Below are 18,680 nucleotides of genomic sequence, written 5' to 3' on the forward strand. Positions count from 1 at the left end.
TATTGCTGTGATGTGGCAAGCTTCAGACTTATAGCTCTAAGAGCACCTTTCTTGTTTTTCGGCGTTTGCCCACTGAGTATTATATACTCACGCCCTGCATGTATTTCTAAATGTGCAGGCTAAGCGAGGAGTGAGATTGGTCTGGTGCTGGTGGGGGATCGTTAGATGACGTATTTGCTTTATCGTATTTCCTTTTTATCGATAAAGTCTTGATGTGAAGTTACTTTGAATATGAATCAAGTAATATACTCACGGTTGTGTGTCTCCATACATGTAACCGGTTCGCCTTTTGCTGCGACACTCTGCATATTATGTTTCCTTATGAAAAATAAGCTATACCTGTCTTGTTTTTGTTCGTGAAATTCCTGATAATTAAAAAGTTACAACGACGTTGACGATTTTACCCTTGGGTTCAATTAATAATATTTTCCTTAGCATGCTTTGATGTGAGCTTCCGCTTGATGTTCGACCTACTCTTCTATTCCTTTATTCTTTAAAAATAGTCGTATCGATACTCGTACCCCACTATCACTAGTGTCGGGATTTCGGGCTGCGACAGGGTGGTATCAGAGCAGGTCATCTGCTCTGAGTCTATTGCTTGACTGAGTTGAATCTTTGATTACTGGTATCTTTTTAACTTGAGTACTAGTCTAATTTGAATTCTTAGGCTAGTTTGAGAGAGTCAGTTTGAAACGAAACCCCAGCACCCCATCTCCTCCGGCTTAATGAGGTAAGAGGTTGATGTTGTTTCTTATTGCTTTTCTGTTAAAAGCTGAGTTTGGGTTACTAATGAGTTATGAATTGTTTTGATGACGGAATTATTTGAGATGATGGAATCTGATATGAGGCAGTTGATGTGGAATATGAGGAGGAATGTCGAGGCTAGTATAGCCGATGCCCCACCGTACCAAACGAGGACGAGTATGTTGTTGATTGAGATGTACCAAGTAAGTTTCGTCATCCATTTTCTAATGGATATGATGTTTTATATTACAGGATGCCGAGTCATATCGAGACAGCGATGCAGCGATGGTTCAGGGAGTATATCCCGGACGAGGATGACACCTTGGGTGAACTTCTGGCACACTATCACCGACGATGGAGGAGGGCTATTCCCTATGGGATCGATGGCGCGGAGGCCATTACGCTTTTGATTCCACTACTGCCACCTTTGTGGCGAGACTGGGCGACATCTTTAGTGCCCCAGTACGTAGATACTACCTGGTTGGAGGGCATCAGGTACGGAGACCTTAGTGGCTTCATCGCGACGCTGAGCCACCGTTATTTTGCTCATGGCGATCCGCCTTCACCGCCGTATGGAGAGCTTGAGGGACCAGCCCAGGGAAGGGAGCTAGTTGTTGTGCCTCCACCTCTCGAGGAGCCGTTTCTGATGGCACCTCTACCCCCAGCTGATCCGATTTCAGTTTCTCTCGAGTCTGATGATCCAGAGCCGATGGTTTTCGAGCCGTACTCACCTGGGATTGAGCGTGATCCGTTTGCGTTTGTATCACTTATTCCTTCTCCCAGCGCTGATTTCCCGCCTTGGGATTTGACACCGGCGACGACACCGTTGCCATTGCCACCTGCTGAGTCGGCACAGCTGATTGTTTCTACTGAGTCTGAGACGCAGCATGTTCCTTCTGATCCATATCCGAGGGTTGCCCCGCTGCCTGAGCTTGGCACTTTGGCTTTTCAGACGTACATGCACTCGATTCTATATTCACCGTACCGAGACGCTCAGGAGGGAGGATCTCGGCCGGCACGCTCCGATAGTGATGAGGAGGACCCCGATGAGGAGACTCCAGAGATGACGGTCGGCTATGGTTGGACCCAGCCGCTGCAGCGTCAGACTACGGCCGATGGAGTTGATACGTGGATACCTATTCCTGAGACACCTGTCTATACTCCGATAGTGGATGAGTCAGACTACGACAGCCCGTATTGATTGAGGCGATGAGCTGGATCTCGAGAGATGATGCCTAGTGATTACGTATGGCTTGCAGGCGCGTATATATATATATAGATAGAGCAGTATAGTATAGTGTGTATGTGTAGATAGTATATATCTATAGGTGTTTAGTACCTATGATGCTTGTATAGTTAAAGCATCATTTTAGTGTTAGGACCTTTGTATATAGGATCCTACTTTTGTAAAAGACCTCGAGAGAGAGGCAATTTTCCATATATATATATATACAAGAGATGTTTATGATTAGTGAGTTTCACTATCTTTAGCAGAGCTTTGAGAATGATGATGATGCTGATGCATGATGAAAAATGAGAAATAGAGATTGATGAGAATTTCGAACGATGATAGACGAGAAATAGACTGGATGAGAGTTTTGAGAACTTTGAGATCACAAATGAGATATAGAAGTGAAATGAGAAACGAGGATTTGTATTTTGTAAAGACGAACGGTTAGTTTAGAGATCGATAGTTATATAACTCTTTTTCCTTTTGTAGTATACCTCCGAAAAGAAGAGGGAACCAAGCATAAACCGAGAAGAAGATGAAGAAGATGAAGAAAAGGAACAGAGAAACCAACCGTTGAGATAATACGACGAGAGTTAGAGTTTTCATCGCGATTTAGGGACACGACCCTAATAGGACGAACGTGTTATGGAGACTTCATGGGATGCATAGATACTATTGACCAATAGTACTTTGAAATAGAGGTACTTTCACCGGGACCGCGCGTTTCATCGCTAGAGTAGTCATGAGAATAGACTTATTGAGTCCCTATCCAGCTTGGTCGTATTTAAATTTTTCTGCATCCATTTGAACTCCAACAGGAGATGAACTATTTCCTATTGAGAAAATTTTTCCAGATCCACTGTGTTTGAGCCTGAGCCGTTTGTGTTGGAAATCCTTGCCCCTTGCTTTAACAGTGGACAATTTATTCATTTTCCACTTAGTGGATTGTTTCTACCTCCAGTATTGATTTATTTCTATCATATCATATCTCAGTTTTTGTTCTAGATTTTGTTCTAGCTTTTGATCTTGCCTTGATTGTAACTTCTTCATTATCCTTGAAATAGCACTGGCTATTATGGAATCATTCCATTACTTGAGCTCGTCTTGTTCAAAATCAAGCATTTTTATTCATCACATCCTATTACCCTACCACATCCGACAAGAATTAGGAATGTCTAGGTAACTAGGATGGTATAACAAGAAGAGTGTTTGGAAGAAACACGATATATGGGAGCAGCCATAGAATATAATTATTACGGGACGAGCACAACTTTTCGATTATGGATTTTCTTATATTAGCCAAGTATGCAACAAGCTAACAAATTCGAGGACGAGAAGAAGTGATGTTAAGCCAGAATAGGCAATAGCAGGTTCAAGAAGATCGAGATGATGGGTTAGAGCAGATAATGTTTTCCACGATAGTAGACTGGGATGACGACTAGTATAGATGTAGCATCGTCGTAATAATAGGGGATGTTTTATTTTCGTTACGCCCCGCAATTAGTAAGAGTTCTCGAAAGAGAAAATTTTCTTATATGTTTATATGACGATGACCAGAGAATCTCTATGCTTGAGTAGAGTTTTGAGCTGAGGTTGCGATGATAGACATGAGATATGTCTTTGACGATGAGTTATGAGAATTGAGAAAATAGTATGATGTTGAGTAAGAGTCTTATGATTCGTGAGTTATGGGAATTTGTTCTAAGGTTGATATATGTTCCCTTAGACTTTTACCGAGAAAGAGAAACCGATCAAAGAAAGAAATAGAGTTGATGATATGAGATAAGGTAATAAAACCCGTAGCAGAATACGATCGTCAGTTTCGTGACTAGGTCCGGTGTGCCACATATCGAGAAGAGATGAATGAGAAGATGTCAGTTTTGTTTCGATCAGGTTTGAGACAAGAGGTACGAGACGATGTAACGAGTCAGAATGCGGTTATGTGTACTAAAGCATTAAATAGAGCGTTTGATATAAAACTGGCCATACAGCCAAAGAACGTGATTTAAGCTTCAGCACCCCGAACGAATTTGAGCACGAAAATGTGCAATCCATCCTTTCCTGGATGCGGGCAAGAAGAAAAGAGAAAATGGGACGACCGAAGTCAAGATCCCAAAAAGCCGTGGCAGAGTCAGAATGCGCCACCACAATATCAGAATTGAGACAAACAGCCTTATGTTGGCCCAGCTGCCCCAGCAGCAGTTTTTCAAGGACCGCGAGGGTTATCGACTTGTCGAAGAGCAATAAATTACATCTGAGAGAATGCAAAATGAGACAGAATAGCTGTTACACCTGCGGAAGGGTCGGGCACTACTCGAAACAGTGTTCGAATCGTCAGCAAAGTGGAAGCGGATGACGACCGAGTCAGTTTCGGCCGCAACTCAAGACGATGAAAGGAATCCTACCGCTACCTCCACCACAGCGACAACAGCCAGCCTATCGACCGCGTCAGTCAAGAAGGCAACCACCGGCCCCGCAGGCGAATCACCCTCACCACCAGAGACTGTTCGCGCTCGAGCAGAAAGCACCGGACAAGAATAGAAGAATTTTATCAGATATAGGCGAGTTGAAAGATGTGCCCATAGTATGTTTGTTCGACACTGAACATAGAGCTTGCTCCACAACCTCTACAGAGTAGCCACACCATAGGCAGAATTACTACGGTTTTATCCGTATGCCCTAACTTAGAATTTAAGTTAGAATCGATTAAGCTCGAGATTAGAAATTTGAGATTGATGCATATGTGGTACTTGGATATAAATGTGAGGAATGGACTGGTTAGAAGAAAATCGTGCGAAGATACAATGCACGGAGAGATGAATATATTTTCAGCCATTTGGCCGAGAACCAATTTCCTTCATTGGTATTGTGAGAAAATGGAAGAAGACGCCGATTATCTCGGCGCTGCAAGCAAGAAATCACTTGCGAAGAAAAGATACAACTGCGTACGTTGTATATTTTGAACCAGAGAGATGAATTCGAGGCAAACGTTGACGACGTACCAGATGTGCGAGAGTATAAAAACGTTTTCCCTAAAACTTTACCGGGTTTTCCCCAGACCGACAGCTTGAGTTTACGATCGAGTTAGAACCTGGCGCAGTACCGACGTCGAAAGCGTCGTACAGAATGACCCCCACAGAGTTGCAAGAGTTAAAGCTGCAACTACAAGAACATCCAGATATGATTTTCTTTCGACCCAGTGTTTTTCCGTGGAAGAGCACCAGTTCTTTCTGTTAAAAGAAGGATGGAAGCTTGAGGTTGTGTTTCGTTTATCGAGAGCTGAACAAAGTAACGTTGAAGAATCAATATCCGTTACCCCGGATCGATGATCTGTTCGATCAACCACGAGGAGCAAGCACCTTTTTACAGATTGACTTGAGGATGGGATACTATCAGCTGAAAATACGATCGGAAGATATTTCCGAAGATGGCATCGCGTATGCAATATGGCATTACTATAAACTCAAAGATGTTTGGAAGAAATGCCTTTCGGTTTGACGAATGCATCAACTGTGTTCATGAATCACATGAACCGCATTTTTCGCGAATACTTAGACAAGTTTGTGTTAGACTTTATAGACGATATCCTGATTTACTCGAGGAGTAAACGAGAACGCAAAGAGCGTATGATGATCGTGTTAGAAAAATTACGAGCTGAAAAGCTTTAAGCGAGGTTAGCAAATGAAAGTTCTGGCCTGAAGAAGTCAATTTTCTCGGCCATATTGTTTCTGCGAGAGGAATTAAAGTGGACCCAGCGAAAGTCCAAGCGGTACAGGAGCGGAGATCGCCAACCACACCGCACGAGATTCACAGTTTTCTGAGATTAGCAGGGTATTATCAACGTTTTATTGAGGGCTTTTCAGAAATCGCTAAGCCATTGACGCACCTGCTAAAGAAAGAAGTCAAGTCCGTCAGACGGACGAATGTGAGCGAAGTTTTCAAGAGCTGAAAAAGAGGCTCACTATAGCCCCAGTGTTAGCTATTCCAGAAGCGGATTAAGAGTATGCAGTTTATATTGATGCATCGAAAAATGGTCCAAGATGTGCACTGATGCAAGAGTGAAGAGTTATAGCGTATGCTTAGCAACAACAGAGACCACACGAGATGAGTTATCTAACGCATGGTTTAGAATTAGCAGCCGTAGTGCTTGCTTTGAAGATCTGGAGACACCGTCTCTACATAGCACTGTGTGAGATATACACCGATCATAAAAGTCTCAAATAATTCTTGAGCAAAAAGATCTGAACATGCGATAAAGAAGATGATGAAAGTTAGTGCAGGATTACGATCGAGGAGCAAATTGTCACCCTGGAAAAAGGCTAACGTTGTAACCGACGCATTGAGCAGAAAGAATCAGGGAGAGTTAGGATTTCTCCTTACTCGAGAAAAGAACCCAATCAAGGAATTCGAGAAGATGAATTAGGAGGTAGAGATACCACCACCAACGACAGAAATAATAATTTCTGCACTGAGCATTACACCTGACTTACGATCGAGAATAGTCACAGCATAGAGAGTGGATGAGAAGATGGAAAGATTGCGAATAAAGATTCGAACCGAAAAAGTAGAGAATTATGAAGAGACGACAGATAATGCCTTTTTGTCTAAAAGAGAGTGTGTATACCCGATAAAGAAGAGTTGAGGAATGAGATTATGAGCGAAGCTCATGACACCCCTTACACCACACATGCGGGCAGTATAAAGATATGCCAAGACTGAAACGACGCTTTGATAGGAGAATAAGAAGCGAGAGAGGGCATCATTCGTAGAAGGATGTTTAACGTGTTAACATGTGAAGGCGCCACTTTGGCAACCTTATACAATTATACCTATTAGAGACTTCCACAATAGAAGTGAGACCACTTAGCCATGAATTATGGCATCGATTAGCAAAATCGAGAAAAGAAAACTCAACAATTGAGTAATTGTGAATAGATTCTGTTGATGATAGAAACGATGATTATGTGAGTTTTTCCCTATCTCGGGGAGCATGTTATTTTCGAGTTAACAAGAACTCAAACCGAGATATATAGGACCTTATGATATGTATTAGAGTAAATAGGCCATGTAGCCTATAAACTAGCGTTGCCTCTGAGCTTCGCGAACGTCCATGACGTTTTCCATGTTTCTCAATTGAGAAAGTTCGTGTTTAATCCAAAACACGTCATCTATCAAGAAGAAGTGTCCCTGGAACCAGTTTTGAGCTACGAAGAGATAGACCTGATGCTATACTGGACTGGAAGATCCAATAATTGAGGGACGAATCGATTCCTTTGATGAAAATCCAATGGAGATATTATAGTCAAGAAGAATCAACATGGGAAGTTGAAGAGAAGATGAAAGAGAAGTACCCAGAGCTTTTTCCCGAAGAAGAATAACTCAAATTTCGGGACGAATTTTTTTTTAGGGGGGTAGGATGTAACACCCCGTACTTTTCCTCATGTTGTGAGAAAGTGTCTAAACACTATTGAGAGTACTGAGATGTCAAATTACGAGACTACTTTTTTTTTTATGAGCAGATAAGACAGATTGTCTTTCAAATAGAGATACGAGTGAATAAACCGATGATGGAATTAGAGTGATGAGATTTGAGAAATGAGTTGAGATAGAGATGCTGATTGATATTGAGCTGAGATTTTATTTTATTTCCAACTACCGGGAATAGAGTTACCGGATACTGAATTGTTAGAGATTGACTGTCCTATTAAGAAAAATAGGAATACTGAGTTGGAAATAGAGTCGAGGAAGAAAGAGTGAGAAACCTTGATATATAGAGTCGGTCAGAGAGACGTCTAGCTTATTTGAGCCTGCCGACTATTTTGATGTGATGTTATGTGAATTTACATGACTGAATGATTATGTGATTTTCGTGATGTGTGTCACTGTGACCGAGTTATTATGATTTTTATTCGAGACCTTAGCATTTGGAATTTTGTTTAAGTTTCCAAAGCAAGTATGGTTTATTTTTATCGAGAAATCGAATGATGCCGGTTTATGAAAATTTTTCCGAGCATAATATTTTTAAATTATTTTTCTTCCTACGAAGAGGAATATTATATATATGTGAGTGCACTAATATGAGTGCTATAATTATTATTTTGGTCACATGAATAATTATGATGTGGTATTTTATTAATGAGTGACTCTTCCATAATCTTTGTGATTTTATTTGATCACCTTTCTCACACTTTATTTTAATTTCCCATACCATATGTTATATGCCTTAAATGACTAAGTATGGAATTGAGAGAGTAGAGAATTGAGAGTATGAGATGGAGAGTGTAGAGATTAGAGAGAGATTAGAGTGAGAGAGAGAGATCATCCATTAATTAGCAAATATTCTCTAAGATTTGCAAATCCCCTTTAAAGATCACAAGATCAAATTCAATCTTGCAAAGCCAAATCTCTCTCTCCCTCACTACAATTTTCGGCCAACATCTCTCTCTCCCTCACACAATTTTCGCCCATCATCACTCATCTCCTTCACCTCACACTTCCACCATTTTCCACCATTAGAGCAAACCTTCGAAGCTTCCTAAAATATTACCAAACACTTCAAATCACTCTAATATCCTCCATAAACATATTCTATCCACTTATAATCAAGAGATTCCTTGAAGAAGAGCCTCAAAATTTAGAGTGAGAAAGTGTAGACTTTGGTAAGAACTTGGGTGAGTAACCATGTTTTCTCTAAATCTTGTTTGAAAGATGTTGTGTGAGTGTATTCTTGAGTGATAAAGCAAGAAAATCACCCTCCTTTTCTTTTCCAAATTTTCGAAAAAAAAGGGTCTTCACCCCTTCAAAAATTTTTCTTTTTCTTTTCTTGATTTGGGGTGAAAAATGAGAGTTATGTGATGTGTATTGATGATTGATATATGTTGTGAAATATGTGTCATGAGATGTGAAACTTTGATGGAAGTTAGTTTACCCAAAAAGGGGAACTTTTGAGTCAATGAGTTAAATGATGAATTGATTATGTAAATGAGTCTATGAGATGTATATGATGATGATTGATGGATTAAATTGAGTATATGATGTTAAATGATGATTTTGATATGAGTTAGTTTACTAAAATTTGGGTTATGTGTATATATGCCCTTATATGTAAATTGATGGTATAATTATGTGAGTTTATATGATTAAAATTGATAGATATATGATGAGATTAAAGATCCATGTGAGTTTATAAAATTTCAAAGAGTTAGTTTAATAAAAATTGGACTTTCTTGTCTATGTGTTTAATAAGTGATTTGGCTTAAGATATGTGTGATTGAGCATGATGTTAGTGTATAATTATGTTTGATTAAGTCTTTTGTAGGCTAAGTAAAATTTTGACTTGAGTTAGTTTATGAGAGTTTTTGAGTTTTCATATTTGAGAAGTCATCGATTGATAAAATGAGGTCTAATTTGCTTTATGACCATTTTGTGAAGTTGTCATGCTTTTGTTGAGAATTTTATTTTGATATATGAGTTTTTCACTAGAGTTAGTTTATATGATAAAAAGGGAAATATATGTGTAAAATGAGTTACATGATGTATGAAGTCAATAATGAATGATTGAGTGTTTTTGAGCATGAAATTGAGAAGAGGATTTACTTGATACGTTTGTAGAAACGTTTTCCTTGAGATTTGAGTAAGATGTAAAAGAGGAGAGTTAATTTGAGTATGATGAGTATTTTAAATGTTTTTGAATGTTTTTGAGTGTTGTATGTGTTTAAAATGAGCTTTGATTGGTTTTCTTTGAAGGAATGTGGAATTGAGCATTTAAGAGATTGAGATGAGTTTTTGGTGATTTTTCGTAGGCTACTGACCTACTGTGATCGACGGGTTGTCGATGTCTAATGGCTTTGAACATTTTACAGCATGTCCCTACATGAGTCTTAAGCATACCGGTAAAATTTCAAGTCATTTGGACTTGATTTACTATTTTTATAAAATGCAAAACCAAATCTGCACATTTCTACCGGGAATTTCAGAGAACAGGGGACAAAGTCATTCATTTCAGTAGCTTCCTGTGTGATCTAGCTTTCCAAATTTTTATGGTGACAACCTTACTGTATGGGCTAGATATACACCAAATTTGAGCTCCGTTTGACAACGTTTACTATTTTTCAAAAATCAATGTTTCCGGTTGCTCAAAACTGCCGAATATGGTAGACCGTGGTAAAAACGCCATATCTCCCAAACCACTTGGAGTTTCTGACTCTACTTTTTTGTAAATGAAACTAGACTCAAATACCTTTCTTTTGGTATGAGTCTGGAGTCCAGGGGACGTCGGAGTCAGAACGTGTAAAATTTTGAAGTTGAGTCAGTGTGAAAACAGAGCATGTTTTGTTGATGTTTGATTGTATTCTCTTATGTGCCTTATGTGATGGTGTTGCCTAAGTGTTTGAATGAGATTAGACGAGTCTTATATGAGAGATGAATCGAGACTTAGAACCATGATTTTCTTGAAACCTATCCTTGGACTTAAGGATTTGAAATGAGTGAAGAGTTTATGTAGAGTTGGTTAAGGAGATAGAATATAATATAGAGCATGAGTTGAGGCATGAGTTTTTGTCGTTGAGTTTCTAATCGGGATTCATTTTATGACATGAACCTTCGATGATGACGATGATCCCTGAAGACACGAGCAGAGCAAGGAAGTAAGTAACTCCACTTTGACGGGAGTTTTTGAGTAAGGTCTTCAGGTGGGCAATATTTTGAGTATATGTTTATCATATGAGCTTTCTAAAATGATGTAATGATGTTATGAGCTTATCAAATGTTTTGAGATAAATGATGTTTGAGAACTGTTTGACTTGCCAATTTTTGATGTTGAGCTTGTGTGTTACCCTCTACTGATGAGACGAATTCGGTCCTGCCACAAGCGGGATTTTGTGCACAGAGGTGACTGTGAGCCGTCTTCGGGTCGGCCGGTCACGGTACTTGAGAGGGAGGCCTACTTCTCAGTACCTTTGATGATGAGTAGTGGATGTGGTACATACATGATGAATGTTTAAACTGCGCAGTTACTTATTTATGATGTTGATTATGAAAACTGCATGCACAGATTCATTGATACTAACTTATTTCTGTGTATTGCTGTGATGTGGCAAGCTTCAGACTTATAGCTCTAAGAGCACCTTTCTTGTTTTTCGGCGTTTGCCCACTGAGTATTATATACTCACGCCCTGCATGTATTTCTAAATGTGCAGGCTAAGCGAGGAGTGAGATTGGTCTGGTGCTGGTGGGGGATCGTTAGATGACGTATTTGCTTTATCGTATTTCCTTTTTATCGATAAAGTCTTGATGTGAAGTTACTTTGAATATGAATCAAGTAATATACTCACGGTTGTGTGTCTCCATACATGTAACCGGTTCGCCTTTTGCTGCGACACTCTGCATATTATGTTTCCTTATGAAAAATAAGCTATACCTGTCTTGTTTTTGTTCGTGAAATTCCTGATAATTAAAAAGTTACAACGACGTTGACGATTTTACCCTTGGGTTCAATTAATAATATTTTCCTTAGCATGCTTTGATGTGAGCTTCCGCTTGATGTTCGACCTACTCTTCTATTCCTTTATTCTTTAAAAATAGTCGTATCGATACTCGTACCCCACTATCACTAGTGTCGGGATTTCGGGCTGCGACACCTAGTGTATCTCCATGGGGAGCGCCGGTTTTGTTTGTCAAGAAGAAGGACGGCACTTTGAGAATGTGCATCGATTACAGAGAGCTGAATAAGCTAACGCTCAAGAATAAATATCATTTACCAAGGATAGATGATTTGTTCGATCAACTCAAGGGCGCGAGCGTGTTTTCAAAAATTGATTTAAGGTCTGGGTATCATTAGTTAAAGGTCAGACAAGAAGATATACCTAAGACGGCGTTTCGAACAAGAAATGGCCACTATGAGTTTGTAGTTGTGCCTTTCGGATTAACAAATGCGCTAGCTGTATTCATGGACCTCATGAATAGAGTATTCCACCCTTACTTAGACAAGTTTGTCTCAGTATTCATAGATGATGTCCTCATGTATTCCAAGAACGAAGAGGAACATCAAGAGCACTTAAGGACTACCTTGCAAACACTAAGGGATGAACGACTTTACGCCAAATTCAGTAAGTGTGAGTTTTAGCTTAAAGAAGTTACATTTTTGGGACACATCGTGTCATCAGAAGGAATCAAAGTGGACCCCGCTAAGGTGGAAGTGGTGCAAGGATGGAGGTCACCAACAACTCCAAATGAGATAAGAAGTTTCTTAGGATTGGCTGGCTACTATCGAAGATTCATTGAAGGATTTTCAAAAATAGCAAGACCGATGATGCAGTTACTTAGGAAATGAATCAAGTATACTTGGACTGATGAGTGCGAGAGGAGTTTTCAGCAGCTCAAGGACATGCTAACTAATGCATCAGTGCTAGCAGTTCCAGAACCAGACAAGGAATATGTAATCTACACGGATGCGTCGAAAAATGGATTAGGTTGTGTGTTAATGCAAGAGGGAAAGGTGATAGCATATGCATCGCGACAACTTAGACCACATGAACTGAATTATCCAACCCATGATTTAGAATTAGCTGCAGTGGTGCATGCACTGAAAATCTGGAGACATCACCTATACGGAGTTAGGTGTGAGATATTCACCGATCATAAAAGTCTGAAATACTTTTTCGAGCAAAGGGATCTGAACATGAGACAAAGAAGATGGCTCGAACTAGTAAAGGATTATGATTGTGGCATAAACTACCACCCAGACAAGGCCAATGTAGTAGCCGATGCATTGAGTCGTAAAGTCTCATCTAAATTAAGATACCTTCTCACGAGGGAAGATGAACTCATTAAAAACTTTGATAAGATGAGGATAGAAGTGATTAAACCACCCAGTACAATAGCAAGTGTTGTTGCGACGATACCCAGTTTGAGAAAAATGGTGGTAGAAGCACAAAGGAAGGACGAAAAGATGGAGAAGCTAGGAGGGTGGATAAGGAAAGGAGAACTCAAGAATTATCATGAGGAATCAGACAATGCTATCTTCTTTGAAGGGAGGATATGCATCCCACATGACGATGAACTTAGGAATAAGATAATGAGCGAAGCTCATGACACTCCTTACACTGCCCACCCAGGAAGTACTAAGATGTATCAGGACCCAAAAGAGAATTTTTGGTGGGAATGAATGAAACGAGATGTGGCCTCATTTGTTGAAAGATGTCTTGCTTGTCAACAAGTGAAATCTTTGCACCAAAGGCCTTACGTTGAGTTACATCCTTTGGATATACCGAAGTGGAAATGGGATGATATTGCAATGGACTTCGTCACAGGACTATCGAGATCAAAACGAGGTAACACAGCTATATGGGTCATTGTTGATAGACTTACGAAGTGTGCACACTTTATACCAATCCCAATCACTCATGGATCAGATAAGTTAGCCCAACTTTATGTCAAAGAGATTATACGTTTGCACGGAGTAACAAGGACAATTACATCAGACATAGATTCCAAGTTTACATCTTGATTATGGATAAGCTTGCAGAAAGAACTAGGAACGAGGTTAAATATTAGTACAGCTTTTCACCCACAGACAGATGGTCAGTCTGAAAGGACAATTCAAACACTAGAAGATATGTTAAGAACGGTCGTGCTAGATAGGGGTGAAAGTTGGGAACATGTTTTACCACTCATTGAGTTCGCATATAATAGCAGTCATCAAGCCACTATCGGTATGGCACCTTATGAGGCATTGTATGGGAAGAAGTGTAGATCGCCACTTTACTGGGATGAAGTGGGCGAGAGAAAAATTCTAAGGCCGGACACAGTAGGCGAGATGATTGAGATCGTCCGTCAAATTAGACAAAGAATCAAGGAGGCCCAGGATAGACAAAAGTCATATGCTGACAAACGCCGAACGGACCTACAGTTTGAGGATGGAGAGAGTTTTTCTGAAGGTTTCTCCATCGAGAGGAATCATTAGATTTGGTGTGAAAGGTAAACTTAAGCCACGATTCATAGGACCGTACGAGATCTTAGAAAGAATAGGCCTTAATGTATTTCACGTGTTGCAGTTAGGGAAGTATGTTTACGATCCAAAGCATGCAATCCATAGAGACGACATTACCCTTAATCCATATATAAGTTATGAAGAAATACCCGAATCTATTTTAGATCGGAAGGTTCACATACTAAGGAATAAATCTATACCAATAGTCAAGGTCTTATGGAGACATCATGGTCAAGAAGAGGCAACATGGGAACCCGAGTCTATCATGAAAGAGAAGTACCCAAAGTTATTTCCTAAGGTACAAATTTCGGGACAAATTTTTTTTAAGGAGGAGGTATGTAATACCCGGGTTTTCAATGACTTGTTTAACTTCTTAAGTTTGAGTAATTAATGTTTAGCTCCCTTCTTTATTTTTATGGAGACATGAGAATTTATTTAGAACTACTATGATTTACAGTTTTTGAGAAGTCCGTATTTTATATACGAATGATGTGGGATTTTATATCCGTATTTGAGTATGAGTGTTTGAATAATTTGTGGTAATTATCTTGAATGAGAATGATGAACTCGGAAGTGAGATATGAGTCCGTTAAGACGCTTTTGAAATTTTTGACTTTTGATGATAAATAGTAAAATATTACTATTTCGTCTTTTTGTCGACTTTCAAAATCTTACGTGCACGTCGTCGAGAAATATTCTTAGTTTTTCGATACGAGTCCAATGACGAAAGTTTTTATGTTTTTGGACGATGAGTGAATAGTAAACCGGAATTTCTCGATAAACGAACCGAGCTTGTTTATCAGAATTTTGAGAACGAGCTTACTTTTTCTATATTTATATAGAATTACGAGTGTAATGAAAGTGAGTGAGAGTTGAGAGGGCGAGTAACGAAGAATACGGGTAGTTAGTCGTTAAAACGAGATGAGACGAGAAGAAACGAGATATTTAACGACTAAGTGAGATTAATATCCTAAATATCTAGGCCTACCCTACCTCAAACCCCCCCCCAACCGCCCAAAAGCTCCCCCTCTCTAGGCTGTGGATCAGCCCTCACTCATCACTCTCACGCACACACACAAACACACACAAACTCACGCCAAACTCCATTAGAGCATAAGTGGAGCTTTTGAGCTCCTATTTGAGCAAGGAGACGAGTCCCGAGCACCTTTTCGAGCACGTATCTAAGTAGGTAACATCTCTACCTATGTTTTGATGGTTTGCTTTTCGATTTTAGTCGACGTCGAAAAACGTCGATTCTTGACTTTATTTTTGAAACGACGTCGGATCGTCGTGAGTTTTTAGTATGTTGTTCTTGGGTTATTGTTGAGCATGTTTAATGAAAGAGTTAAGGACGGTTCGAACCCTAGCTATGAAACCCATAAGGGCAGCCCATCCGTGTTCTTCGTCATAGCTCGTCCTTCGATTTTTATTTAATCGTTGTGACTTGTTATATATGTTTAGGAGCATGCTAGGATTGTTATATGTTAAAATTGTTTTTTTTTTCAAGCATGATAAGTTGTAGGTTTTGTCGTGCATGGCTGATTTGTGTCTTGAGTTTTGAACGTTGCAGGAGCTTTGTTAGTATGTTTTTGTGTTCTAAGATGGAAGTTGAGCATGATAGATTAAGTTTGAAGTTTTGAGGAATGTTAGATAGAGAGAAGCATGAGAACCCTTTGTTTGTTGAGCATGAGTGGTGAGTGTTGAATTTTTTGAGTTGGTGCGTGAATTCCAGCTCTGCCGAGCTAGTGAGCTCTTGCGGCAGAATCCAGCTCTGTCGGGTTGGTCAGCTCTGGCTGTTGAGTTCAGCTCTGCCGGGTTGGTCAGCTCTGGCAGTTGAAGTGTTGTTCAGTTCAGCTCTGGCTGTTGAGTCAGCTCTGCGAGTGGTCAGCTCTGCCTGGTCAGCTCTGTGATTGGTCAGCTCTGCCGAGTCAGCTCTACAAGTGATCAGCTCTACCGAGCCAGCTCTGCTGAGTGATTTTCAGCTCTGCTGAGTCAGCTCTGCCGAGTGATTTTCAGCTCTGCAGAGTGATTTTCAGCCCTGCAGAGTCAGCTCTGCCGAGTGGTCAGCTCTGGCTGCCAAGTCAGCGCTGGCAGGGCAGTAGAGTTAAAGTGTTAAGTTTTATTTCCCTATGTGAGTTTAAGTTAGTGAGTTTTCTGTTATGATGACCCTTCTCCTCATCGATTCTTCGTCAATAAAGGTCCAGGTGAGAAGTGATAGCAAAAGAGGGAAGTAACTCTACGCCCGTAGTGGTAACGAATAAGGTGGGCTTTCTTAAAATACGTATATAGAGATCCCCTGCATACAGGCCTCTTATACGAAATGAAATGAATGACATGATATCACTGTATTATTTCAAAAGGTGAATGGTTCTTATGAAATTAAAAGTTTATAGAAACGATCAAATGATGAACGGTTCTTTATGAAATGAAATGGAATGAAATGAATGAAATATTTATGAATGATTGTCTGCCAAAAATGTTTATGTTTTATGTATGTATCCTATCTCTGTTGGTTCGCCAACTATAAAGAAAATCGAATTCGGACCCTACGCTAGACGAAGGTTTGCTAGTAAGGGTTAACGTGTACACTCATGGAGACTGTGTGTCGCTTGCGACCGGTCTTGGCGTCCGTGAAAGGAGGCCTCCTTCCCAGCGTGTAAAAGGAACATATATGGATCATATAGACCGAAAATGGGATGCGCATCCAATCTTATGAAATGAAAAAAAATGTTTAGTAAGCACGGGTCCTTCAAGTAAAACTCTGTGTGTTACTGTTGGCAGTTCAATAATTGATATTAAATGTTATGTTTCCGGCTTATGTTCACTGAGTTTTTTTACTCAGCCCTGCATGTTGTTTTCCCTAATGTGCATGTTGGGCGGGGATTGGAATGGAGTGGAGTTGGGCGGATGTACTCTTTTTACATAGAACAGTAATGTAACCTTGAGTATACATCTTCATATGTATAACTCACACGTATTCCCGCTGAAAGATACTCTGTTAAAGCTAATGTTTTATTTCTAGTATGATACTCTTTTGTTGGGTAATCCACTTTGACGGGCCTTCCCGAACGAACGTTTTGTATTTCCCCTAGTGATCAGTTATGATCTTAGTGTTATATAAATAAATGTCTCTTTTTGTAAAATGTTTGATTGTTAAGTAAATGTCCCTTTCTTTCCCCGCTTCTTATTCCCCTTCCCGAGTCATAACCCCGGTTAAGCCATCCTTAGGGATTGCGGACTGTGACACACTTGTTTCTGCAACTCTACCCACTCCATGAACCTTTCAGCTACATCGTCGGAATCAGGCAAAGAATTATGCTGGGGCTCTGCCATTTTTGGAAGAACAAAGATGGGATTTTTTAAGAAAAATTGAAGGAGGAAGAAGGAGGTAGAAGGAGTGGATTGCGATGAATGAGGGAGGGAGAAGTAGTATTTATAGAGAGAAAAGAGAAAAAAAAGGCCAAACGGCTAAAATAGCCGTTGGATAAAAAAAAACAAAAGGCCAAAATAGCCGTTAACAATTTTCAAATTTAAAATTAAAATTTTTTTGAGCGCGTGCATAGCACGTGCTGCTCGAGTGCTACACGAGCACTTGAGTATGGCTCGAGTAACCCCCTCTCCCCCTCGCAACGCCCCTACACGAGTGCAACGCTCTACTCGGGTAAGCCATCGAGTAGAGCGTTGCGGATGCTCTAAGACCCGTATGCACTATTTTTTTGTTTTTTTTTTCATTTTAATTGCTTAATGTTCATTGTCAACTAGTATGTTGACTCGTGCCATGTACGGTGCAATATAAATAGTCCCCACTAACTTGATTAATATTCCTTTTTAAGCCGTCCTAATTACAGATCAATTTGCTTAGAAGAAATGACTTTTTTATTTTATTCATTTTATTATCAAACACACTTAAAATACTAAGGCAATGTTTGATAGCCTGGATAAAGGTATACATTACAAGAAAAGGTGTCAGACACCGGCAGAATTTACGACGAACAAGAGTCTGTCGTAGATCACCGACGACATTAACGACTAGAACAACGATGGAAAGTAAAATCTTGACCGGCTGACTATTTTACCGACGGAATGCCGATAGGTGACTTACCGACGGACGTATTTCCGCCGTCAATCCTATTTTTTTAATTATTAATCAATTATTTTAATTTAAATCACCAAAGGATTGCATTCGTAGGTACTACCGACGGAAATATTCCGTTGTTAATTTTTTTAAATTAATAATTAATTATTTTAATTTAATTTACCGACGGAACAGACTTGTTATTGTCGTTATTTCATTTTAAAATCAGTAAATGAATTTATTTATTTAAATTTACCGACGGACTTTGTTCCATCGGTGAGCCATAGGTTGAGGAGATTAATTAATCGGGTTCCTTTGATTTTTAGATTCTCAGAACTCTCTTCCTTCCATTTTCTGAACTCCCTTAATTGGATTCCCAATCAGCCCATCCCCCCGCCCGACGCCGTCTTTTCTGCCGTCGAAATTGCCTCCACCGTGAAGAGCCCTCACCGCACAGGCCGCCTTGAAGAGCCACCACAATGTCGCACTGCTGTTGCTATCGATCTGCCTCCATCGAAGTCAGCCACCGCCGTCTGTCTCTGCCGAAGTAAGCCACCGCTGTCTCTCTCCGATTTGAGGTTATATGTAGTGACCCGCTCTTTTATCAGTATTTTAATTACGGTATTATGTGTTTAATTTTC

General features: G+C 39.9%; 1 protein-coding gene across 1 annotated transcript; it reads left to right on the forward strand.

Annotated features, from left to right (window-relative positions):
- Positions 1 to 886: 886 nt before the first annotated feature.
- LOC131023121 (uncharacterized) lies at positions 887 to 1,945 on the forward strand. The gene is made up of 3 exons (XM_057952663.1): positions 887 to 921; positions 997 to 1,772; positions 1,914 to 1,945. Exons 2-3 carry the CDS (start codon positions 998 to 1,000, stop codon positions 1,943 to 1,945), a joined length of 807 nt encoding a protein of 268 aa, XP_057808646.1. The 5' UTR covers positions 887 to 921; position 997.
- Positions 1,946 to 18,680: the final 16,735 nt, after the last annotated feature.

The sequence above is a fragment of the Salvia miltiorrhiza genome, chromosome 4 (genome assembly GCF_028751815.1).
Source record: "Salvia miltiorrhiza cultivar Shanhuang (shh) chromosome 4, IMPLAD_Smil_shh, whole genome shotgun sequence".
NCBI lineage: Eukaryota > Viridiplantae > Streptophyta > Magnoliopsida > Lamiales > Lamiaceae > Salvia > Salvia miltiorrhiza.